The sequence below is a fragment of the Bicyclus anynana genome, chromosome 11 (assembly GCF_947172395.1).
Source record: "Bicyclus anynana chromosome 11, ilBicAnyn1.1, whole genome shotgun sequence".
NCBI classification, from domain to species: Eukaryota; Metazoa; Arthropoda; class Insecta; order Lepidoptera; family Nymphalidae; genus Bicyclus; species Bicyclus anynana.
This window is the reverse complement of record NC_069093.1, coordinates 14,123,187-14,151,156: the sequence shown is the minus strand read 5'-3', so window position 1 is coordinate 14,151,156 and position 27,970 is coordinate 14,123,187. Positions and strand designations below refer to the sequence as shown.

Genomic DNA, 27,970 nt, shown 5'->3' with positions numbered 1-27,970 from the left:
TATGATTTTGGCAGCACGTAGATATACCACATTAGCTACTCGTAACTAATTTGCAAGAAAGTGTCTGCTCTCCGAATGACGTAGGAATTGGCGGACTTCATTCCCATATTCTGCTCACTATTGCGCATGGGTCTCCTCTCAGAATGAGAGGGGTTAGGCCTTCCACTTCCACCACGCAGGCCCTATGCGGATTGGCAGACTTCACACACGTAGAGAATTAAGAAAATTCTCAGGTTTGCACACGATGTTTTTCCTTCACCGTTGAAATGCACATAACTGATAAGTTGGAGGTGCATGCCCCGGATCGGATTCGAGCCTACGCCTTCCGAATCGAAGGCAGAAGTCATACCAGCTTATACTTGATCACTTACGATGATAATGAGGCCATGACTTCACAAAGTCCGAAATAAGATATAGATTCAAAGATCAACCAAACGAAGTCTTCCCGTTACCATCATAAAGACTTAAGTGTAAATGACTCAAAGATTATAAGATCCTCTGTATAGGGACAAAACGTTAATTGGGGGTCAATGCAAGTGTCAAATTAGTAGGGTCAAGTGTCAAACAGTATATCCTACACCGAGTCACTTCTTAGTCACTTGGGCGCTAGCTTTAGAATAGTTTGATTGTTTTTCTGATTAAAGTTTTATGAATCAAGTCTTTCGCACTGTTTTCTTTATAGTACAGTGTTAGTGTGTGTGATCGTATTCGGAAAAAGTACGTAAATCTATTTGTAACATATACAAATGTTATTTTCATTTCATTGATACTCGTAACTAGTAGTTATTAACGTGGTTTGTTCTGTCTGTTTGATAAACGTTTTTCTTACAACAGCGTTTCTTTTAAATTTTCTTGCATAGTCTGCAAAATATATCGATAATTCGAATTCGCTAATTATATATCTGTTTACTTATTCTCCCACAAATATATCTTCTTACTGTAATTCTTATATGGACACTTGTTGTCTTACTTCCGTATGTCAATAAAAACTAAAACTCTTTCGGGCCTAAACGTAACTGATGCTTATACTTGTAATATAGTAGATACTTAAGTAACTTTACAAGTATCGTATCACAATTTAAAGAACTTCGCTTATGTACCTACCTAAAAAATGCCTGAAATAATTGTTTAAAAACTAAAAGATCTGTTACTATCTTCTCACATCTTCCCAATTTCGAGATACCACTAATTGTTGTAGAACTAATTGTCGCAGAATTGTTTTTTACAATTTTCCAATCGTCCATAGGTCGCGACAAATTCGAGTCAAGGATCCGATTGTGTTGATTTCAATTGAATAACTATCTCGATAGTTAACCACATAGTTAAACGCAATAAACGCTAAAACTGGAGAGCCCTTACGCAACCTTTGTGACGATATCTCCCGAACTGAAGGAGTTCTTGCGCGAATTCGACGTTTGTTTTTTGGACAAAATTGCGCCGCTAACGGAGCCGGTAAGTTTATATTTTTATTATAAAACTGTGTAATGTAATAGCTTATGCCACTGTCATGTAATGGCACATTGTAGCACGAGTGATTTTTGTGCAATGAAGCGAAACCGAATAGACAGCACGAGTGCTACCATCGCTAATTACGTGCAAAGGCATAAAATACTTTTAAAATTAAAAATTAATAAAAAATCATTGTAGCATGGTTTAACCGCAAAATGCACATTACCAAACGATCTGTCGGAATGAATATGTGATATGGTTTGAGGTTTTATATTGAGTAGATTACGAAATGGGAGTTGAAAAATATTTATATGATAAATATTGAAAAACCCTCCTCCTCCTTAAGATGTCTCCATATAGGAAAGAAGATATGGAGCTTGGACCGACCGCGTTGCTCCAATGCGAGTTGGCGGGGAAAGTGATCCTGCTAATTCTTTAACTACATGGTGACAATGTTAAATTAATTAATTACCATTTTCTTATGTTATTGATAATAACCGGGACAGACGGTTAACGATTAACGAACGGAACGGTTTCCGAGACACACAAAGTTGGTAAAACCACCAAATTTCTGAATCTGAAATTTTCTTAGACGTAAGATAAACTCATAGCCCAGAACCCAGGTGGTCACTGGATCACCATCGAAACCAACGCAGACAAAAAAGTAGTTGATGACTAGATATTAGTAATGCTTTATAGATATTGAATCAATATGCTACGTATATATTTGTAAAAATTCCCATTTAAGCTTAATTGAGACATGGTTTGAATAAGACTTATGTAAGGGAAGTAAACTAAACAAGAATTGGTATCGTCACAGAGCCGGCGTTCTAGTGTGGTGACGATATCGTCCGAACTCCAGCTGAAGGATATTCTGTACGAGGTCGACGTTGCTGCTGACAAAATTGCTCCATTAAAGGAAAACGTAAGTAATTTATGGCAATCCAAATTTTCCACTGTCTGTTTTATTCCCACGATGACAATTTTTTTAGTAACTGTCAGCAAAATACAATGAGTAAGATATGTTTTTGTCAACCTCTGTAGTGTACTTGCGTAAGCATTGCTATTACCCGTAGATTCGATTCCTAGCTTGATAAATTCGTCGTGTTACCACCTCTAGGCTACTTCCCATAGCACTTTGATGAAAGATTATGCTCTGAATATGTTGCGAATTATATGCAATACAATCAGAAGTACGATCTTAAGACGCCTTTATCCGGGACGATGCAAAATGTGTCGCAGATTATAAACGCCTCGGTACATCTCGTCTGAATCTGAATCTCGATTAAGAATCGTGCATCTGCATTCTACAATTATCCGAAATATTCATCAACGGAACTTAATAAACACATCTAAACCCTTCTCGCCCCCATTTGTAGCTGGGCCTTTGCTCATCTTCAGCTTATCAGCTTGACCTTGATGTTATCGGTCCAATGGTGAGAGGTCGACCAACACTATACGAGTTCGCCCAGCAGCTTGGGACCCCAACGTCCATCTCTCTATGAACAATGTAGGTACCTCGCGCATTGCCACTTCAACTTCGTTGAGCTAAGTCGGTGACTTTGGTTATTCTGCGTTTGGTATTTCTGATTCGATCGCATAGATACTTCGTTGAGTGATTCTGAGATTTCTTATAAGCACATAGTTTGCAACGTTTGTCTGTAAGGTAAGCTACGAACAACGAATTTGGGCGCCGCAAGGATGAGGCTCGGAGCTTTATAATTCTGCAACATGCAATTGTCAAAGCCGTCACTGAAGGAATGAACTTGTTCCAAATTAGACTGCATCATCGCTGGCTATTATACGTGATTGCAGCCAAGCGTAGTGAGTATCGAACTTCTCTTTTAGTGGAGTGACAACATTGGGGATGATGACTAGGTATGAATATATTGATCTTTATGATACATTCAGGTAAATAATGTTACCTAATTTATACATAAAAACCAAAGATTGTCTGGATATTTGCAAAATAAATGAGATTATAAAATTTCAAAATCTATTAAAAATCTTTTATCGTAATTAGATGAAAATTCATACAGTTTTAACTTCCTTACATTAAATGTGACATTTTTTAATAAGTGAACTATAAACATAAACGCACAAATAACAAAGATATTAATAATTTTGTTAGAATGCACATACAAATCTAACGATCATTACATTACCTACGACGTCATTAGTTAGTGCCATTTTGTATGGGGCGTTTTTCAGGGATCCGCGGCTGCGCCGCAAATCTGGACCCTTAAAAATCCTGTAGCTCCGAAACTAATGATCGCAGATACCCTGTTCCTTTTACAAAATTGCTTTACTATAATCATACTCTTAATTTATATACAATTTAAGAAACTGTCATCATCGCTATTGTAGCAAATTTCTAGCAATTATAACTTCATCGTCATCTAGTCGAGCGATATTCATTGCACATGCTAATGAGTCCCTTGTCATAATATCACGTGCGTGTATTTGGAGCGAGCGGTGCCGTTAGACGAAACACTGGCTTAGTTTAACTTTAACTATGATAATAACTGTAATAATAGGTTTTGTTTAGTGTCTTCAGTTTGTGTTTATTAGTTAGAAGATTTCTGTTTGACTAGCGATGATTTATTTATGCGAATACATTTTAGTAATAATATTCTCTAAGTACCCACATACCTACTCGTGTTGTAAAACAACATCTTTCCACCACGTATGTTATGTCCCATATTATGAGTATATTACTACTTATGCCACACATTGTGTGTAAAGAACTCACGACTCATGCACAACAGTGCCCACAACATTATACAGTGCCCCCCCCCCCCCTTTACGTGTGAAAGTAAACATTTGTAAAATGAAATCAACAATGTCACCTAATCTGGTGTTTCCCGAAAAAAACATTATAAAAAAAATTTTAATAAAAAAAATTCAACCGACTTCCAACTCAAAAAATAATTTTAACTAAAAAGCAAAAAATAACATCCAACCCATGTGCTACCTTCTGATCAGTTTGAAGGCGGTGCCAAGCCAGTGTTTGTTTTAATTAAATACGTTTAAACTACAAAATTTCTGTGGTTATTCCAGAAACAGCTTTAATTAAAACACGACACTGGCTTGGCACCGCCTTCAAACTGATCAGAAGGTAGCACATAGGTTGGATGTTATTTTTTGCTTTTTAGTTAAAATTATTTTTTGAGTTGGAAGTCGGTTGAATTTTTTTTATTAAAATTTTTATTTTTTTATTTTTAGTGTTAGCATACCCACTGCGTGTGTACAGTCACAACCTATCTAAGTGGAAAGTTCTTATCAATACAAAATTATCAAGTCCAAACACAAGGTAGCTACTGTGAGCCGTGGAGGAGTTCTCTTCACTGTGCTTCGTCTTCATCACCAGACCCTTAATACAGTCACAATCCATCTAGGTGGAAAGTTCTCATCAATACAAATTTATCAAGCCCAAACAAAAGGGGACTGCTGTAAATTCTTGACGAGTTCCATCGTCTGTGTTTCGGCTCCATCATCAGACCAACTCCAAACCTTCATAAAGTTGTAGTGGTTTAAAATACCTTATGGAAACACTAACAAACGTACTAGCCGTCTCTACAACTTTCGAAAGTTCCCCTCAATTTCTCCAGGATGCCATCATCAGATCCTGACCTGAAAAAAATGGGACCACCCTGGAAGTAAACCCTACAAAACAAAAAAAGAATTTTCAAAATCGGTCCATAATTGACGGAATTATCGCTGGACATACATAAACACAAAAAAAAAAAAAAAAAAAAAAAAAAAAAAAAAAAAAAAAAAAAACATACATACAGCCGAACGTAGAACCTCCTCCTTTTTGGAAGTCGGTTAAAAATATAAAAATGTTTTCACTTCAGAAAATATGACAAAAGTAAGTTAGGTACGTTTATATCTGTAACGCACTGTGTCTGTAGATAAACAAAATAAAGTTGGAAACATCCTACATAGGTTAAGTCACTGTCATATTTATTTTAAACAAGCATTTTTGTTTTTTTGTGAAGAAGTATTTACCCTTCATTTGGGTCCCCCAACTAATTTTGATACTGACCCTTTATGAACCCCCCTTTTGAACATACGCTACTAAAGACCTAGGTGAGAGCGTCTCTCCATCAAATCTGATAACTTGTATACAGTGTAAGCAATATGCATTCGCATGAGCATTACACACAGAAACATGAATATGTTTCTGGTAGAATCATTCTGTTTATTCGTAAGATCAATTTTGATGATGGACAATCTATTTTATTAATATTACAAACAGGTAAAGTTAGTGAGGTTGTATGGAGTAATCTCTGGATCTAATAACCGATTTTAAAAATTCCTTTACCAATAAAAAGCCACGTAATTTGTCAGTGTCGTGGGCCGTTTTTCCACGGATACGAAATTACGTAAGTAAAACCGCAAAGCGTTGGCTAGTAACAAATAAACACCTACCTAATTTAGCTTTGTTGCGAAAAGAGCGACTATAATTCACAAAATTATTGGCCTATTTTACTCATACCATGACCTAGGTTACTCGCTTTGTTGTAGGCACAGGCTCTCAACATTGGAAACAAGACAGTGTCTGCACTCGTCAGCTTTTGACATTGTCGAGCGTATAGAAGATCCAGAAAAAGTGGTAAATGGCCATAAGTAAATAACAAATGCCAATCAATTACAGATAAAAATTCAGTTGAACTTTGTAAACCTTTCAACTCAATTTTGATAAATATATAAAAAAATTAAAATGGAAAATTAAAGTAACATAAATTAATTATTGGCTAACATTAAAATAGCTTTCTTTTTGAATTATAAGTTGCTTCCACTAAGGAAAATACCTTTTAAGTGCTTTAGAATATGATATATATATATATACTTATTTCCATAAAGATTTGTGCAAAATACTTTGAGAACCCATGAATTAAGGCGACATTAAAACTAAAAATCGGGACGAAGTATAAAATAGGTCAGCCAACAACCTTGGGGGGCAAGAGAAGGGCACCCTATATTCAACCCCGACACAGTCGTAACCCCGTTGGCGCCATAACGCGGCGTCTCCATGGCGGACCATTGACGGTCAGGCGGGAGACTTGGCGGATCAATAGAGATGGAGTAAGGGTGGAAACACACTTTTAATATAATACTACTGAAACATCGTTCTTCGACCACCTGTTTAAGAGTAAATTGAATAAAGAACTTTGACGACCTCTGGCGCAGTTGATAACGCTGTAATTTTAAACAGTCTCAGTGCGGGTTAATTTAGGATTTTACGAGTATATCATCGTCGTGAGACGTGATAGCCTAGTGTATATGACCTCTGCCTTCGATTCGGAGGGCGTAGGTTCGAATAACGGTGACGGATAAACATCCTATACCTGAGAATTTTCTTAATTCTCTACGTGTGTGAAGTCTGCCAATTCACATTGGGCCACCGTGGAGGACTATTGGCCTAATCCCTCTCATTCTCAGAGGAGACTCATGCTCAATATAGAGTCGAATATGGGTTATTAATGATGATATCATCAGCATTATTAATCTATTTTAGAACCCATTATTGGGCCAGACCTCCTAAAAGTAAAAATAAATTTATTAAGCCTTACTTCTGTAGGAAAGCGGAATTTTGGAGCTTAAATCCACCAACCCATCATTCAGCTTATTTGTTGGCGGTGAAAATTATTTTTCATTAAATTATTAATAATTATAATAAAAAGTAAAAACAGATTGACAAAATTTGAATTTGTGTTAAATAACTGGTTTGTTTTTTAGAACTGTAATAATTTGAAATTCATCAAAGAAAAGTAAAAGTGTATTTATTTACATACTACAATCTAATATTACATGTCAAATAATGATCATAATATTTTCAATTAGTTTCGTCGGGAAATTGCCAATCGTCACTTTCACTGTCACTAACAATTTATGTAATAGAATCAAATTAATAATTCCTTAGGCGGCCTTCATAAACAAATTGTACATTGGCATGTATAGCATTAACTATCTTTATTTGCGAGCGAGAATAAAAACCTATATTATATGAATATTTAAAAAAAAATACAACCGACTCCAAAACATAAACTTACCTTTACCCCACGAAACTAAAAAGTGAAAAATAACATTATAATGATTTTTACCTACTTTTTTTTTAATTTTTTTGAAATAATATATCACGTGTCTCAAATGGTGAAGAAAAAAACATCGTTGGGAAACCTGCATACCAGAGAATTTTCTTAATTCTCTGCGTGTGTGAAGTCTACCAATCCGCATAGGGCCAGCGAGGTGGACTATTGGCCTAACCCCTCATTCAGAGAGGAGACTTGAGCTCAGCAGTGAACCAATATAGGTTGATAATTGCTTTTTGTCTACTAATATTATAAAGACTAAAAAGTACAGTTTGTAAAATTACAAATGTAAAGTCAACAACCTTTAAAAACAACAAAATGGCGGCACTGTTAAAACGTCACGGGGCGACGCAAACCGTTGGGAACAATGGCCCATACCGCCACAATAACACGCTTGTATATCGCTGTTTGTATTCACGTTCGCCATTAGCTATAAAACGTGCGCATACGCAGTGTTTGTGATTTATATTGTTACATTACCGACACGTAGGTTTTATTTCAAGTTTATATTTTGACGACCTCCATGGCGCAGTGGTGTGCGCAGTGGATTTACAAGACGGAGTTCCTGGGTTCGATCCCCAGCTGGGTCGATTGAGGTTTTCTTAATTGGTCCAGGTCTGGCTGGTGGGATGCTTTGGCCGTGGCTAAACCTTGAAACTTGAGCTCAGCAGTGAGCCGAATATGGGTTGATAATGGTTGATGAAAAGGTTGGTTGACGATTACGACACATACAAACACAAACGAAATGTTAGAAATACAGACAGAATAGACAGAAACACAAGCTAAACTTAAAACCTTTTCCCCTTTGGAGGTTAAAACTGTAGACGATGACTAATCCAATAAAATAATATAGATATTTACATTATAATATTATTCTGAATGGCGTTATCAATACCATGAATAATGCAATAATTCCACTAACATCTGAAAACAAGAAGACACTAGTCATAGATGACTCACACAGCGTGGTGTAACCTGATACCTAACTTAACCTAATTACTAAATAACTAACTATAATGTACTTTACTGTAAAACCTGAATCATTTATTTTCAACTACATAAGACATAGATAGTATTATGATTCAATAAACCTATAAAACGTTAAAAAAATACTTTATTATATGGCCATAAAAGACTAAAAAAGTTAAAATTAACTTTACTTATGTGTTAAAAAAGCCATTTCTAACATTTTCAACTTTTAATCTAATGTCACTTTCACTTTCAAAATCATCCTATTAGCATAATAAAAGCGAATGAGATTCCCTTTTTTCTGTACCTAACACGTTTTTTAAAAGACCTGTGATCTGCAATGGATCAAAAGTGATCTTAGAGACAATGATCGACGAAAATCGACAAGTAGTTAATAATAATAATAATAACAAAAACATTTATTCAGCCAAAAAAACATAAGACAAATAAGATAAAAAAAAACATGAAAATTAATACTAACTTAATACTAAGGCTTAGGCTGAATAGAGCGCTGCCTCAGCTCTATGCTACAGCTAAGTAACTGTAGCGCTGATTTTCAGGCATGACCCCAGGGTGAGCGCACGGACACGGAGAGCGAGAGTTGCATCGTTTATTGGCTCCAAATTTAAAATAGATAAATAACATACTACTATGTATCCACATATCTATAGTAAGTAAAATTAGATAAACGAAATCCCCCGAAAAAAAAACCCCGGTGACGCCGCTGAAGTCCCATAAGGAGCCCAAGGCACTTGCACAATCAGAAAAAAAAAAACGAATTATATCGGTAAAGTAAATAGTGAAACAATGAAAGAACTCTTTCCTACTTACGTTACGTTATCAACCCATTTCGGCTCACTGCTGAGCTCGAGTCTCCTCTCAGAATGAGAAGGGTTAGGCCAATAGTCCACCACGCTGGCCCAATGCGGATTGGCAGACTTCACACACGCAGAGAATTAAGAAAATTCTCTGGTATGCAGGTTTCCTCAGGATGTTTTCCTTCACCGTTTGAGACGTGATTATTAATTTTTAAAAATGCACACAACTGAAAAGTTGGAGGTGCATGCCCCGGACAGGATTCGAACCCACACCCTCCAGAATCGGAGGCAGAGGTCATATCCACTAGGCTATCACGGCTTCAAAGAATAATGGATAATATAAGATCTATTGACACATACGAGGATATGCAATTTTTCAGCACAAACAAGTTCTCGATTACGCAAAATGACTGGAAGCCAACTGAAAACATGACGTCCTTCGCAGAACTATGGGAAATAACGCAGTTTACGATTCATAACAGGCTGTAGGTATAACACGAGTACGTGGTACTTAATCTTACGACAGGTAGGAGCGTAACCTAGTTAAGTTTACCTGTAATATTGAATCTATCTGCTAACTTATTTTTACAGTTGTAGAGTTTAGTGCAGTGCCCTAAACCAACCTACCCAAGCTTAGCCAAAGTAATCATACTAATTTTCATAATTTATTGAATTCCCTTGAGGATGGCATTTCTAAAATGTTAATAATTCTTCAGTTCCTTAATAAAAAATACTGTCTCTGTGAAAACGGGAGAAAAGGCTATTAGAATTTCTCGTAGATTTTATAGATCCGTTGTATAGATCTTCTATTTTTGGTAGACTTGTCTTTGGTTGTAATATGTAAGGTGTAACCATTTAAAAAGCGCATTTGTGAATTTAATCTAAAATCCTCAGCGATTCCGTAATGTTTCGATATTTCGTACCATAAGGGATTAAGCTTATCACAGGATTGTTTTCTTATAGCAATTATGGATGTCATAGATTATTTCATTCACTCAATTCGTAGGTACCACTTACTGAGCTAAGATAACATTACAACGCCCTTATATAAGATAGAAAGATAATATAATGATGGTTTTGCAGAAGGTTGTAAGCCCCCTGACAGCTAAGTTAGCAAAGCAGATCCTACTAATATTATAAACGTGAAAGTTTGTTTGGAAGTTTGTTACTCTTTAACGCTGCATCTACAGAGCCGATTTTGCTGAAATTTCGAATGGAAATAGATTTTACTCAAGATTAACACTTAAGCTACTTTTGAGTCCGGAAAATCCAAGACTCCCGAGGGATTTGTGAAAAACTAAATTCCACGCGGACGAAGTCGCGAGCGTCCACTAGTACTTTATAAATAATCATCTGTCTGTGAGAGGATTCTAAGCAACGGTTAGTTGGTAAAAATATTTCTATTCAACCTTCTGTATCACAATATTTTTACGACGCGTTTCTTCTGAGGTGACGTTTCTTTGTTTTGTGTCTGTGCTGTCAACTTCTACATACAAACAGACTTCCTGAGTTAGATTAACCAAATCACAATCGTGATTGACGTTCACAGTTATAATGCGATAAATATCGCAGTGCGTTCGCGTGCGTCCATATGTTTATAACTACCTACTGCATATATTCGTAGCTAATTAGGGTTCCGTACACAAATGGTAAAACGGGACCTTACTAAGACTCAGGTGTCCGTCCGTTTGTCACCAGGCTGTACCTCTCTCCGAACCGCGATAGTTAGTCAGATGAAATATTCACAGATTATGTATTTCAGTTGCCGCTTTAAACAAATAATAAAAAAACAGCATGATATTTTTTTGTTGTTTTTATAGATAACTAGCGGACGCCCGGGACTTAGTCCGCGTGGAAATCAATGTAAGCTTTCAACCCCTATTTCACCAGTTTAGGAGTTAAATGTTTAAAATCATAATCACATCATATTTCGTATTTATTTTTATGATTTATGAACAAATTTTAAAAACTGTAACTCTAAAAATGAAGGACTTAATATACAATCTTTCAACACCAATTTTGACCCACTTCTATTTTTATTTTAGGGTCAAAAAGTACTCTATGTTTTGCTATAAGGTCCCATTTACCATTATACCAAAATTCATCTTGATCGGTTCAGCCGTGAAAAGGTAACAGACAGACTTACTTTCCCATTTATTATATTAATATAGTATAGAATTTAGATGGTACGGAACCCTTCGTGCGCAAGTCAGACTCGCACTTGGCCGCTTAGTTTATACGAGTATAGCTGCGAACATGCGCACGCGCCGCTTGTAGACCGGAAAACGATAGAAAGTCGCTTTTCGAACAAAATGGCAACAATATGAATGACGAGTAGACCGCGACTTGGTGTGGAAATTTTCCCTCGAATTTTCACATTTTTTTTATGGGTCAAGCCTCCCTCCATAAATGAGAGGTATTATAAAGAAAGAAAGAAAGAAAAGTTTATTCAGAATACACATAATACAAAGAAAAGAGAGAAAAAAAAAACAATAAATTAAATACATTGCAACTTGTCACACAATTTCATACTCGTCCGTTCTTTACAATAATAATTTTTCATACTTCTTTACAATAATAAATTTCATACATACAATGAAGTTCATATCCATTCTACTAATATTATAAACGCGAAAGTTTGTATGGATATTTGGATGTATGTTTGTTTGGATGTTTGTTACTCTTTAACGCCGCTACTTCTGAAGCGATTTGGCTGAAATTTAGAATGTAAATAGATTTTACTCTGGATTCACATAGGCTACTTTTTATCCCAAAAAAATCCATGGTTTCCCGCGATTTGCAAAAAACTGACGATTTTGATGATATGAATGTTTTTTACTCTTTCACGCCTCGACTACTGTACCGAATTAGCTGAAATTTGGTATTTAGATCTATTATAGCATGGATTACACATAGGCTACTTTTTATCCCGGAAAAATCCATGGTTCCCGAGGGATTTGTAAAAACTAAATTCCACGCAGATGAAGTCGCGGGCGTCCGCTAGTATGTAATACATATTACATACTAGCGGACGCCCGCGACGTGTTCAATAATAATATTTCTACAGTGGCTATCATGAATTTCAATGAAGTTTTAAAAATAGTTTTCATTTCAGTTTTCAATTGAACCTTTCGCAAGAGATGATTGCCCTTTAGTGGAGATAAATGTCGATATAAACCATGCTAAGGTGTTTTAAGTGGCAACCATAGAGTACCGTACCAATACTTGTATTAGTCTAGTATAGAGTTATTTATACTCTGGTTTATATAATGTTCTATTTTGACAAATGGTATCCATGATAAATACTGTTAGATATGTTACTAGCGCACGAAAAATGAGGCGCTCGAAAGAGGAAATTTGTACACAATGCAATGTTAGTTGTAGTCAACAACGAACGTTATTTAAACAAATAATACCTAAATATCGTCTACAATGTCGAGTTGTGTGTTCAGGATGTATAAAAAATATCGATACATAAATATATAATGGAATTAAAGACAAAATTGTCTATTATTCGGATAATCTTTTTGCGGTGATTTTGTATGGACGTAACCGATCTATAGTATAAAATTATCATTGGTTGGTATAATTCCGTGATAGGCGTTTCGTGAGGGATCCTTTTGAGCCAAAAATTACAATTTACATAATTTCACAGTTTTTAACAAAGAGCCGCTAATTTTTTTAGATGTAATATATATTTTCATACATTTCTAAAGAAAAACAAAACTAAAAAATAAAATAATTGAAAATTATAACTTTACAATTCAGTAGTAGGTAATTATTGATTTGGCATGCTTTTTGATAGTTTGTATAAAAGCTCTTAACTAGAAGTTAAAACATGATGTACGTACGTACCTACTATTTATCCATTGCATGATTTTAAAAGGTTTCTTAATAAAATATTTAAAGTTTGCAGGAACTAAAGAGCCGCAACTTAAAATCTAAAGAGCCGCTTTAGTTTTCAATAAATGCAAAACTCTGTTTCTTTTTATTTTGTAATTATAATTAATGTTATAGTTCTTTGAGTTCAATGTAAAAATTTAAAAGTTGCTTTTGGATTGACCGGGACTATTAATTCTAACCAATAGCTTATCTTTACTAATATTTTGAAGAGGTAAAGTTTATCTCTGGATCTACTGAACCTATTCTGAAAATTCTTTTACCATTAGAAAGCCACGTTATTTGTGCGTGTCATGGGTTATAATTTTAACCCCGTATTCCCACGGGAACGGGAACTACGCGGGTAAAACCGTGCCGCGTCGGCTAGTCCTACTGTTTAACGCCGCAACTACTGAACCGATTTAGATGAAATTTGAAATGGAAATAAATTTTACTCAGGATTAACACATTGGCTATATAAAAAAATATCGCTGAATATCATAAATTTATTATAGTATAGATGAAAGCTCTATTTTCACGCATAGGTAAATGTTTCAGAGGTTCTACGCTTCAATAGTCCGTTTTTGTTGCGACTACGTTGTTTCCCATACAAAAATTGTAATAACGGACTACGCGAGGCGTAATTCAAAATAACATTTCACATACAAAACAGCGAATAAGTTACCAGAGAGGTCAATTACTCTCTTTTTATGGTCAATTCAATTTTGTTAATGTTTTCGTTAGCTATTCGATTTTACTCGCGTGTATAAGATATTTTTTCACATCCCTCGGGAACAGGGTAAAAGGGTTGTCTGTATGTATAAGACGATCGCTTGAATTCACATACCTAATATTACATTTATAATATTTGTAAGTATATAGAGTTATAGGTTTTTGTATAAAAAGAAATTCTGCAAAGACATCAAGCGAGTCGCAGGTATTCGCTGGATGCAGGCGGCTCAGTATCGTGATTTTTGGAAGTCCCTACTAAAGGTCTATGTTCTGCAGTGGACGTCCATCGGCTGATATGATGATGATGATTCTGCAAAGTCTCGGATACTTTTACGGATAATACAGATTACAATGTATTTTTTAAATAGACTTACGTAATGAGAACAAAGAATAGCCAACATAGTAATATTGTTTTAGTGGATAACTTGCATTTTTTAGAGTTTAAAGTCTGAATGATTTGGTTGAAACATAAAAAATGGCTACAAATCCGACCCATTTGTACAACTAAATATCATTGCAACTAAAACGTAAATATTAAAAAATATAGCCATCTCTGTCTTCGTTTTCCTGAATTTTCCTACACTAAGCGCAGACAATGTAATGTTGTGCGCTCGAACCAAATAAGGCGTAAATGTATAGTAGTAGCCATTACAGTTTGAACGTCAGTTGATTCGCGACGAAGGTGCTGAGAACTCGCTCCCTACAAAGTTCTCGGGGCTGGAAGAAGCGCGCCAAACGCAGTTCGAAATTCAAAATCCGCAGTGTCTTTTTTAAAAAGCGATTGGGACAGTGACTGTGTTTTTTTGAGCCAGCTTTACGGCCTGTGGGATAGACGTGTAAACTTTTTGGTGAGAAGTGATTTTCTTTTTCTTTTTTTTTTCATTAATATAATTAATTGTTTTTAAAATTCAATACTTAACATGTGATAACAATAAAATGTTAATTATTTGTTATAAACAATTTCAATATCACCCTTATCATATTTTTTTAAATCCAGTATTGTCAATCCTTTAGTTTTAGTTGTAAAATTGTCATACTCTTTTACGATTTTTATTTCAACATTTTGTAATATTTTATGATATTCATATATTTTAATGGGTATTAAAACAAAATTATCTGTGTATTTTTTTAAGTTTAAATTATCGCATCAAGTTTCATAATAAAATTGATTCATAAAAATTGCCCTGTTAGAATATAGGTTAAGACACTAGTGGGAATATTCATGACGTAGGGAATATATTATTTTTTTTAATTAAAAAAATATTGTTAAATTTAAATACAACTAATAGAAATGGACGTATTACTAATGCTGTATTAACTTCCATGTACGTTTAACGTTATCAGAGGCCTACTTAGGCTTATTACCTGACACTACCAGCTTAACATACTTTTAAAAGTTGAACGACATTTTAACAATGCGTTTTAGAATCCAATTAGGAATCGAGTCTACATATTATTTTACAATTTTACAGTTTTTGGGACTTCAGTTATAGACCATCAAGTATTTTTTTATCGTTACTAATTTTCCACTTCATAGACATTAATTTTTTTTTCGTCACCACATAATTTTTCAGTGTCTGTGTGTATTCATATATTATATAAGTATTTATATGTAGTATATAATTGTATATTAATATTATAATATCAACTATCTTAGCACCCATAACACAAGCTACTCTGTATGCTTACTTTGGGGCTAGATAGTGATGTGTATTGTTTAAGTATATTTATTTATTTATTTATTCAATTAGTTTGGAATATTAGTTATTAGTCAGAAATCAGAGCATACTCAAGCCAACTGAATAAATAAATAAAACTGAATACAGGTTTTGACACGAGCAAAGTAGGCGAAGTAGGCACAACTGAAAAGAAAGATGCTGACGCTGTATTTTCCCATACCCCAATTAAATGTGGGTACAAGTTTATTTATTCGAGCCGTGATAACTCAGTGGACGTCTGCCTCCGATCGCGGAGGGTGTGGGTTCGAATCCGATCCGGGGCATGCACCTCCAACTTTTCAGTTGTGTGCATTTTAAGAAATTAAATATCACATGTCTCAAACGGTGAAGGAAAAAACATCGTGAGGAAACCTGTTAAGCCTGCAATTTCGCATTGGGCGAGCGTGGTGGACTATTGGCATAACCCCTCTCATTCTTAGAGTCGTGCTCAGCAGTGAGCCGAATATGGACTGATAATGATGAATGGTGATGACAAGTTTATCCTACCCATACCTCTGACGCCATTTTGCATTGGGCGCACGTAGTGGCCTATTGGCCTAACCCCTCTCATTTTCAGAGACTCGTGCTCAGCAGTGAGCCAAATATGGACTGATAATGATGAATGATGATGACAAGTTTATTCTACCCATACCTCTGACAGTTTTGCTTAGCGGTACGTTTTTGTCGGAAGGAAAAACTAGCCATAACTACCAGACCTGCGCCACTTTAGAAAATAGTAAGCCCTAAATTGACCCGACCAGAGAATCGAACCTCTCTACTAAACTAAAAAGCTTTTTGTCATTATCATTAACAACTCATATTCGGCTGCTGAGCACTAGTCGCCTCTCAGAATGAGAGGGGTTAGGCCAGTAGTAGTCCACCACGCTGGCCAATTGCGGATTGTCAAACTTCACACACGCAGAGAAATAAGAAAATTCTCATGTATGCAGGTTTCCTTTTTCCTTCATAGTCGAGACACGTGATAGTTAATTTCTTAAAATGGACTTATGCGCTAGCTTAATCCCCTCGGTATCGCTTCTGCTATTCCGTTTCGGAGCCTAGGTACAGCAAAAAACGAGCAAACTCGTTGATACAGTTTTTGTAACAACATGCTCGCTGCGAATGTTACATTACAAAGCGTGACACCAGTTACCCCATTTAACACGGTAAATCACGTGTATCAAGACCAAGACATGCTCGCTAACTGCGATAAACACTTATCTATTCTAGAACGTAAACAATTGCATTTGAAAGTGCATACCCGCGGCAAATATTTACGAGGTACCAAACTGGTAGCCGGTATTGGAAAGTGGGCGTGCGTGCGACACGGACGAGCGATTGGCATTTGTTGTGGTCTCTTATGACTGTGGACTCGGGGATGTCATGCGTTGATTGACTTTTTTACCATTCCGTATAAAATTAGCACAACATCTCGAAAAGACTTTCCACCACCTGTTTTCAGAGGATCCTCGAGTACTTTAGTCACATTGCCAGGAGATCTGGACTGGACAGAACTCAAAAAAACTTGTTTTCACTAGCAAAGTGGAAGGGAAGAGAACTCGAGGACGTAGCTCAATGCGTTGGTCAGATCAAATTCGCACCACTCTCGATACAAAAGTACATGAAGCTCTACAAGTCGCAAAAAGCCGAGCCGCATGACGCGATATCGTGCGGAAAAATGTCGTGAATGTGTGATAGGGATCACGACCCTCAGTAATGAGGAATAAGATGCTGAGAGAAATATAATTAGCACGTGTTCATGGTGTTACCCATTTCCAATATCCAAGTCCGTCGTGGCACGCTCTCGGAAAGCATTATTGTCCAGCAGTGGACGGATACAGGATGATGATGAAGTTCGGGAATATAAAAATGTATTGAGCTTTCGTCTTTTAGTAAAATGTATTACTAATACTTCCCCTTTAAATAAGAAAAGGGTTGTGCTAAAAGTGCACATTACAGTAATCCAAAGGTAGGGATTGGAGGCGTAGATGTAACCTCTCTTATGAGGCCTTAAACGTTGAGATATTGAGGTTTTTAACCCTTAAAAATATAGATATTATATCATGTAGTTTTAACAAAGTTACGAGACTTATATACAAATTACACTTAAGAGCAGAATGAATTTTTATAAAAATGAATCAAGTGTCGTCATCGAATAACATCAAGTGAGATCACAGTAAAACTTCTCGTTATAAAAACCTTTGCGGTAATATAGTGTTAAAGTATCAATTTACATACGGCTCAATTTCAATTGCGATGTGACGCCTATTATAGTTAATGATTGCGGCTTTACCTGAGCCAATCCTATAAAAAGCTGAACAAATCCTTACGAAGGCCTATCACAGATCACATACAGACCAGTTTTCCAGTAGGTTATGAACCCCAAATATCTCCACGGTAACAAGGGTAGAGTCACCAAGGGTTTGCTAACAAGTTCTGAGGGTATAACGATGATTTTTAGGGTAGCGAAGAGGATTAAAACAAGCTACAATCTACACTAGTTATAACTTAACAAACACAAATATAACACAACATTTTAGTAAAATACACAAAACTTACATACGTACGCATCCAAGGTTTTATTGTAAAGGTAAAGAAAGTAGAAAAGAAAAGAGAAAAGAACTTCAGTATAATTGATTATGTTGGTAATTTTTAGGTGTCGGAGTACGGCGGTGGAGCGAGGGTAGTTTGGGCCATGTCGGCGGGTGACAGGGAGTCGGAGGCGCAAGCCAAGAAGGGGGAAGATGGACAGACTACTGAAGGGGGAAGTCGGGCTGCGATAGCCTTGAAGGAGCACTGGTGTGTTAGCTTGAGGATCGTTGAATTCGTAAGTTTACTTGCAATCTTTAAGTACGCTTAAATGTTAAATAGATCAAAACTGTAAATGAAAACTTGAGCGAGGAATGATTAGAAATAGACGATATAATTACCTAAATGAAAAATTGCATATCAAGCTTGACAACATCGTTAATTGATTGATATGTATTTAATAACCTAAATGAGTAATAAAGTGGATTGATTGGTAATTAAAGAAGAAGAATTGTTAGATTTTTAAAAATGTACAAATTTTACGATAATGTCAATTAAACTACGAAGTAAAAATATAAATATAGTTAGGTATAGATACTATCTACGCATCTATAACAAAACTGAGACTAATGAGTTGTAAAGAATTTCAACAAAATGTTGCAACAAAGACGAAACTAAGTAGCCACGTACTTATTACGGAAAATAATGAAAACCCCAATAAAAAAAGTACAATTACACGAATTGCGGAAGCGTTTTGCCAATCGTGAAAGCTAAGAAGATTAAAAGATCGACAAGGTCATCCTTTTTACAAACGTAACCGACAAAACATTCCAATCTTTTGCTATATACAGGACGGATGATATTACAATAAATTTACAAAATTTATTCGTTTCGGATATAAACGATTAGTAAAAAGGAACATTGTTATTAGATAAGAAACTTATTAACACATTAGTGAAACACTTTAGGTTCATAAATTATTAGAAACTAATTCTTAATTATATGCTATAATATTCACGGTCCATTGCGTACGGTAATTAATAAATCGAGCGTGTTAAATATAAAAGGATCAGTTCAATTAAGTCCAGATTAATAATTAAAACATTTTGAAGCAATAACATTTTAAACGGCTTTTGATAAAGCATTTGACAGTCATTAACATCGGAAATATTAAGCAATGACAAAAGGATAGCCTGTCTTTGAGGGACTTAATGTTTATTCAATTCACAGAATTAAGTTAATCAACAAATAGGAATAGAACCTTGGAAATGTGGGAACAAGCAGATGACATGGCGATATTATAACCTGTAACTTCAACTGTCCTTGACGAATAGAGTACCTTTGTGTAGACGCAAGGTTGGTGCACGCGTTATTGTTCGGTAGACTACTTATTCACTTACTTAAACTAGTTACCAGTAATACTTACATAATAGTTACCGAAGTATAACGATACTACTGTTAATTAGACATTTTTGGATTTCATTGATTTTAATTACATTTTCTAATTAATTAACTGCAATTATTATCATCACTGTATTTCATTACTGAGTAACGTTAGTAAATTAAGAAATGGGTATTTAAAAGTATTATGATTTTAATTAGTTTATTCTACTTCACAGTATTGTGATAGAGAATTAAATACTTTCCTACCGTCGTAAATTACCTAATCTATACTAATATTATAAAGAGGTAAAGTAAATCGATTTGGGAAACTTCTTTTACAAATAAGACACGTAATTTGTGAGTGTCATATGCTATATTTCATACCATGGACTACCAGGGTGAAAACGCGGTACGTCTGATACTACTTTATAAATTGATACGAAAATTGCATAAACAACATAACAATTGAAAATGAAAATAAGTTGTTAAAGCTCACAAACTACTGGAAAACATTTATCACGCGTGAAAGTGAAAACTTGCGCGGTTTAGGAAACACCGACATTAGAAAAGCATTAGTTTGCGGCATTTAGGAATCCACAAAAGGAGAAAACTTGTATTTGTCAAGAGACAGATTGACTTTCACTTTGATGAACACTTATCGAGTATGTAATACATTATCTTTAGTAGGATTTGCATTTTTTTTGTTATTGATGTGGAATACTTGTTCATTGATTGTGAAATCATTATCATCATAAAAGAGAAGTATCGGGATTTCAACGTTTAATGAATTCAATGAAAAAGCTGTTTTATACAGAATTCATCATCATCGCGTGTCATCATAACATTGTATGGGTGTTTAATGTAGTACCTTTGTGAAATTTTAAAATACTAGTCTTATTATTACCAAATTTATTGCAATGGCCCAAATCTAAGACCTACCAGCTACCTTCTGTAAGAGTTTAGAGCGATTACGATTTAATTATGTTCGACTTTTTAACAATCAGCAGGCTAATTCACCATGTTTAATGTATGTTAGTTGACATATACGAAATTGAGATTCTATGTAACAAATGTCATCCGGTGCTTACTAGTGGATATCACACAGTAGGTAAATAACATATCGTCAATCGATTTGAAGCTATAAGAAAAATAGTCCAGCAGAAGTTTAAGGTGGTGATCGGAACCGATATAACGTGCCCTTTGAAGCATGGGACGTAAAACAATTTCTCAACTCCAGGATGTTTCTGAGATTTTCTTATACAGAAGAAAAGCTCAATATTTAATTCATGCTCAGAAGTAGCAAACACTAGATCACAATAGTAGAAGTTTAAAGCAAGTCAACAACAACAAAGTCACGTAGTTCCCTATCCATTATAACGTCCTTGAGCCTTTTGCGTCTTACGTCCTTTATAACGTTGAACCTTTAACGTCTTTGCAAACCATATAATCTTTCGTGCCATGCATACGATAACTAATAGTGGTTAACATTTGTTCCAGATTCTGGCAGTGATCGCCATTGGTCTGCTGGTGGGTACGCAATACGCTCCACAAGTTTTGCACTCCAATATTCGCCACATTTCCTTGGTCTACTCTGCATATTCGAGTAAGTAACCTTTTGTCGCATTGGACTATCGCGATTATGCGAGTGCATTAGCACGCTATTTAGTGGCGTCTATAGTGATAGGTGATTATAGGGTAAGCTTAGTGTACGTAAATTTAATTAAATGAAGAAATAAAAAGAGAGGTATAATATACCCTGCATTAGTTATGAGGGCATAACTAATGCAGGGTGCACGATGTTGCATAATCAACATTGAAGTTAAAATCGTTGTATTTTTCCAAGGTGGAATATATACATTAAGTATGTGATGTAGTATTTCTAATACATCATTTACAGGTAGACATCGTTATAATTATGTTCTGACTGCAATAAGATTAATATTATTTGGTCAATGTCTAACATGACTCTCATTCCTACATATTAGACCTACGCTTCTAGTACTTGTATCTGTGCTAATTCTCAAACATTTATTAGTAAACGCTACGTGAACGGAATACATAATGTCTTAATTCTTCAAGGAGGTTGTGCAAACCCTTTCATGGTAAGTAGATGTAAGTAGGTGCACTACGTTTTTGTTTAGAACCTTCCATAATAATCGATCGACCGTGAAACGTGTTGAATACTCTAACAATGCTGCCGACACAAATAATGGCGAGATTAGACCAAACCGTACAAAAACGAGACCATGGTCCGCTTCAATTGTTTTTCGTTTGACAGGAAACAATTAAAATATTGGTCAGTACCACACTCCTCTCAAAAGTAACCACTACTGAGAAATAATTTCGTTTGAAGAAGTATAATAATTTATAGAAGAATAGGTTACGAGAAAATTAAAATTAAAATTAAGTATATATAGCAAGTAATAACATTTTTTTCCCTAAGAAGACCTAGATACCTAGTTTACTTTTATAACAGAAGTTAAAAGTCGAACAAACAGAAGGCATTCGTGACAAAATATAACTTACAGATTGTTATTAAATAATTTATGTAATCTAGATAATACAGGAATAAAGAAAAAAAAATAGCTGACATAGATTATGTAAGATTTTATTAAAACTTAGAATAAGCAGGAACGCAAGAAACTTGTATTGTAGTGACTTTAAATGATTCATCACAGCACAATTAGCGAAGAGATCGAGATTGTTATTTACTTGATAATTGGGCATCTACTTTATCAGTTATTGCTCATCTATCAAAAGGTAATTGTAGTCTTTGTCGTGACTAAGTCACTATTAATATACGACTCAAAGCTATACTCAAACAGACATGAAAAAATTATATATTCTTTGAGTATCTTTAAGACTATATTAAACAGTAGAGTTCTTTATTCTGACCTCTCTATATTTTCGGCTTTCTTTTATGACATATCACCGGAATTTGGGCATTTATTTCTGAACAGGAGTTAAAGGCTATAAATTTTTTGGTATTAAATGTTTGCATTTGTTCATCATCATCATCATCATTATCAGCCAATGGACGTCCACTACTGGACATAGGCCTCTTGCAACTTCCAAACACAACGGTCTCGAGCCGCCAACATCCAGCGGCTTCCTACAAGCCGCTTGGTATCCTCGGTCTACCTAGTGGGTGGTTGACCAATACTGCACTTTCCTGTGCGGGGTAGCCATTCGAGCAACTTGGGACCCCAACGTCCATCGGCTCTTCGAACTATGTGCCATGCCCATTGCCACATCAGCTTCGCAACTCGCTGTAAGTGGCTTTGGTTCGTCTGCGGATCTCCACATTATCATGCCATAACCTTGCATTTGTTTATCATTCATCATATCATATCATTTTAAGAAATTAAATATCAAGTGTCTCAAACGGTAAAGGAAAAACATCGTGAGGAAACCTGCATACCAGAGAATTTTCTGAATTCTCTGCCTGTGTGAAGTCTGCCAATCCGCATTGGGCCAGTGTGGTGAACTGTTGGCCTAACCACTCTCATTCTGAGAGGAGTCTCGAGCTCAGCTCAACTGAGTCTCGACTCGAGCTTCGAATATGGGTTGATAATGATGATGATGATCCTATAATTTGTTAAATCAATAAAAATATAGGTATAGGTAGGTACCGACAGCATGTCATTGACATTTTACGTAATATCAATTTAAAATCAGTTTCACTTCTTCATTAACTGGAAAATTGGTTTCAATGAACTACGTTTGACGCGAAAGCGAAGTGGCAAGCTTCTACCAATTAATCACAACTTGATTTTACGATTAGTACCTACCTAGAAGCCAGTCAGCTTTTTTAGCCAAACCAGAACTTGAGATAGGTACTTTTAACATAATCGCATTTTTATCTTATATACTTTTTCCAATGATTATTTTATACTAAAGACAAGCGGACGCCCTCGACATTTTATGGTCTTAAATCGTGCCAAGTTTCATTTGAATTCATTTAGTAGTTTTAGCGTGATGCCCGAATAACAAAAAAACATGGACAGACAGACAAAAAATCAAAAAAAAACATATTTTCAGCTTCAGTATTGATTATATAATGCCCCCCAACAAAAATTTTCAAAATATCTTCAATGTTCAGAATGTAAAAAATGTACAGAATTCGTATTATAAGAATATATTCTAGATGGCGCTAGTAGTACTCTATGCCACGGTAACGTTTGATGTTACAAATGGTATACGTACAATCTCAAATTTAATAAATATATGAACTGTGAGTTTAATGTATATTTATGAGTTAGTTTTATAATATAATTTTTATATACATTTTATGCCACATACATGTAATGACGAGCGTTTTTTGTGCAATTAGGCGGAGCCGAATTTAACAAAAGGCTGTTAATAATGATGAATTGTATTACAGGTTACATCATCATCACCGGTGTGCTGATCCTAGCGCGGTTGTTGGGGGAGTCCGCGGCGTGGAAGACTTCGCTGGCCTTTTCAGCCGTGGGCGCCATCTTGTTCATCGCTTCGGCCGGAATCATTTTCTATGGTATGTCATGTTCTGTAGTTTTTTTTTAAAGAATATTTGCCTTATTTTTTTTTTTTAGTCGGGAAAGACTGTGTTACGAGTGGGTACGACAATAGACCAACGGGGCGGGGAGCTATTGAGGCTATAGTTGTTTATATCTTACTAATGGACCCTATCGGTTTTGTCCGCGTAGTTCATTTTTTAAAACCTCAAATAAATCCTGAAGCCTCAATAGCTCAACGGTAAGAGCGGGCGGACTTATCGTGGTTCGTGGTGGTTCGATTTTCGCTCTGTTGGTCTATTGCCATACCTACTTTACTTCTAACACAGTCTTTCCCGATTAGTTGGAGGAGAATAGGAATATTGATCTTAATTAAAAAAAATTGAGAAATATTCTTTTGTTTTTATAAAAAAAAGTATCTGATGGACTTACACGTAAGTCTTGAATTATAAAAAATGCACTTGATACTGGCTCAATCGCTCGACGCGCGGAGCCATAGAACAAAAAGAAGAAGTCTTGAACTATACTGTAAAATTGCCATTTTCATCGTTTAATTCGATTTTCGGAACTCGAAAAAATTTATTACATGAATGAATGAATGAATGACATATACTTTAATGTGGATCAAGAGCGACCGGTAGAGTATAGATTTTGGATACTACCCGCTCCAATATTTACCTGAGAATATGGGATATAATATAGTGTACTCGTCTCTCGACTAGCTGATAAAGTTGCTTCACATTGGTGAAACAATTTTTAATATAGGTCCAGTAGTTTCGGGCTCTATTCGCTACAAACAAACAATCAACGTTTCTTCTTTATAATAAGTATCGCTGTGAAAATCCATGACACGACTAAACTAATATTATAAAGAGGAAATATTCGTATTTTTGTATGTAACGTATAAACTCAAAACTACTAGACCGATTTGAAAAATTCTTTCACCAGTAAAAAGCTACATTATCAGGGAGTAACATAGGCTATAGTTTATCCCCGTACTCCCACAGGAATACGAACTACGCGGGCGAAACCGCGAAGTTTCGTTAGTACTCATATATTATAAGTAAGTGCGTATGTAACGCATGTTTGTTTTGTTTATAGCCGATTTTCTCACGCGAAGTAGGTGCAAACGTAAAACAATTATGTATAATTTTAAATGTATCAAGTGCAATTTATATAGTTATTATGTTCTTATGTAAGAACTGGCTTAGTCATACCAGGTCATACTTAATTGATACAATACACTACATACAATACGTACATGGCTACAATAAAACATCCAAAAGGCTATAAGTAGCGTTTTTTTTTTATAAATTACGTATGTATGTATGTTTTTACTTTATAAATTACTAACTAACGCCTGCGGCTTCGTCCGCTTGGAAAAAAAATGGATGAAATTTGAATTGAACCGTCATAACCGCTATGCTTTGTGGTAACTAACCGTTTACACAGCGTAGACAATGGAGGCTCTATGTAAATTAACATTTTTTCCCCTTTTTCATTGATGCTTGCCTCATAGTCATAGCGTGATGTCTTTTTTTTACATTCGAATCAGTAGTTCCTGAGCGCATTTAAACAAACAAACAAACAAACTTTTTATTAGCTTTAGAGTAAGACTGGTAAGAGAATAGGTGAATAATGTTTTTTGATTATACAGAATCCATGTACCTATTCATATTTTTTTTGTTATTATGGTGTACTACGAGTATGTTAGACAAGGTATTACGGTAGATGAATTTATTGTATAAGTTTTTTTTATTTTACAGACTGGCACAGGTCCTACTACGCGAATGTTCGTCCCAACAAGGAGGCCTACGACCTCATCTTATCTTCAGGCGTCTTTGCCGTCATCGACGCTGCAGTATTCCTTATTCACGCCTTCTTTACTTTTAGAAAAGAATCTGATTATTAATTAATTATGAATACATCAAAATTCTTTTGCACCGTTTAATAATGTCCCACAAAATTATCTGACGCGGTGGCCAAAGCTGAAACTAACGCAAAGGAGGCATAGAGTTACCGGCAGCGGTCGCCATTTTAAAATTATAAAAAAATAAAGCGCGACAACAGCGGGCCAGATAGGTTTGTCTTACTTTTGCCCGTTTGAAATTTAAAATTGACAGTCAAAATAATAGGCAGCCATATTGGCCATATTAAAAACAACGTTCTGAAATATTTATAAATAAAATTATTACTTTTAAATTAAGTTTATTATGCAAAAGAATTTATTAATCAATGTATATTTATTTTAAATTTAGTTTAACGATTTATTAATATGATTTTTATTTACTCCCAAAGCATACGTTTGAATGTAGGTGTGTAGGTGTATTATACGTAATGATCGGATACTTTGTACATATTATAATATTGTTTGAGTTGTCCTGGAGTGTAGCTTTGATTATTTTAATTTTATTTTATTTAGAATATAAGTTTCTAAGAGTTGTCCAATGACGCAGCTGTTTATATGAATAAAAAAATCATTACTTTCGGCCGAGACAGTGCAAGTTAGAAATGAAAATTTTTCTATAAGTACTTAGAAAATAAGATAATTATTATTTTATCTCATAATGGAAATCGTAATAAATGGTATAAGTTTTATTAATAAAAATTATTGTTAATTTATATTTTTAGACAGGTAAGATAAAGAAATACTAATACATTCCCTTTCAATATCAATGTTACCCACTTGAGTAAATTGTATTTAAATGCAGTACTTATTAAATATCATTATGAATATAATCCACTAGGTAGATTCCTGGATAAAGATCATTGAGTTATCTTTTATAAAAATAATTAATTTGAATTTCTAAATTCATTTTTTTTTTCAAAACAAAAAAAAAGGACAAATTGTATAACATTACTTTTTAAACGTTTTGTAACCAAGAACGAGAGAAACCACCGTTGGTAATGTAGTGTATATAATATTATGTATGTATAATAAAACTAACTTACTAATCTATACCACAGTATTTAAATTTTTAAAGTATTGTAAGTAAGCAGTATTATACAAAAACATGTACCTAATACCTAGTTCACCCCTAACGCGAACTTAAAAAAGTATTGCTCCATTTAGGGACGCATTCGGCTTTTATTACTTTTCAAACATTCAGAAATTCAGCAAATAAACCACGAAAATGTATAAAATAAAATAAAGTAATTTTTTGTTATTTTGTTATGTTATTTTTAGATTTTAAGTTATACTTAATTGATTGATGATTGTATAGGGAGGCCAAAGCAGTAATCAGTATCCGTCCAGTGGTATTTAAGTTTTACTATACTATTTTCTTTTTATCCATCAAATCTTCAAACGCTATATGTATACAATAACAAAACTAATAAATTTATGTTTTTTTATATTTCTAATTATCTTGTTTTCTATATATGTAGTCCTAGTAGTAGTAGAAGATTTCGTAATCTCATTAAGTATAATTAAATAAGTATTTTATATAAATACATAGTAATGTATGTTATACAATTAAGTGCATTATAATATTGTAAGTGCCTAATATTGTACTTCACAGTTTAAAGTAGAACAAAATAAAAAACGGAAATGTAAAAAGATATTGAAGTGAATATTTAATAACAAGAGTTGTTAACTGGATTATTTGTCAATTTAAAAACATCTGTGTAATAGTTTAAATACCTTAATTACATTTTTTATTGCTTAACATGTAATCAGGCGCTATTGTTACCTTATAAGTAATATGCATTTGGGGAGAGGTATCCGCGTACCATAATATTGAATGTATATAAATAATATAAAATACGTAAATGTTGTGACTCGGTTGTTTATTTTTGTTTTTATAATATGTTATATTACCAATAAGTTATTGCAATGAGTATTATAATATTGCATTGAGTGTATGTTTTTTTAAGTAAATAAATATATTTGCACGATA

At 34.7% G+C, this 27,970-nt stretch overlaps 2 protein-coding genes across 3 annotated transcripts in view; one reads left to right on the top strand and one right to left on the bottom strand.

The window, feature by feature from the left end:
- Positions 1–27,970, bottom strand: part of LOC112046513 (adenylosuccinate lyase) — a 44,991-nt gene that overhangs the window by 14,819 nt on the left and 2,202 nt on the right. The window lies entirely within an intron of this gene.
- Positions 601–27,970, top strand: LOC112046514 (uncharacterized). Of its 2 annotated transcripts, XM_024083152.2 has the most exons (7): positions 601–717; positions 1,247–1,452; positions 2,270–2,374; positions 18,320–18,490; positions 21,073–21,178; positions 23,960–24,091; positions 25,838–27,970. In XM_024083152.2, the coding sequence occupies exons 4-7, from the start codon at positions 18,359–18,361 to the stop codon at positions 25,981–25,983; spliced, it is 516 nt and encodes a 171-aa protein (XP_023938920.2). In that variant the 5' UTR covers positions 601–717; positions 1,247–1,452; positions 2,270–2,374; positions 18,320–18,358; the 3' UTR covers positions 25,984–27,970. The 2 variants fall into 2 exon arrangements, with proteins under 2 accessions (XP_023938920.2, XP_023938919.2); XM_024083151.2 differs by lacking the exons at positions 601–717; positions 1,247–1,452; positions 2,270–2,374 and adding an exon at positions 14,595–14,793.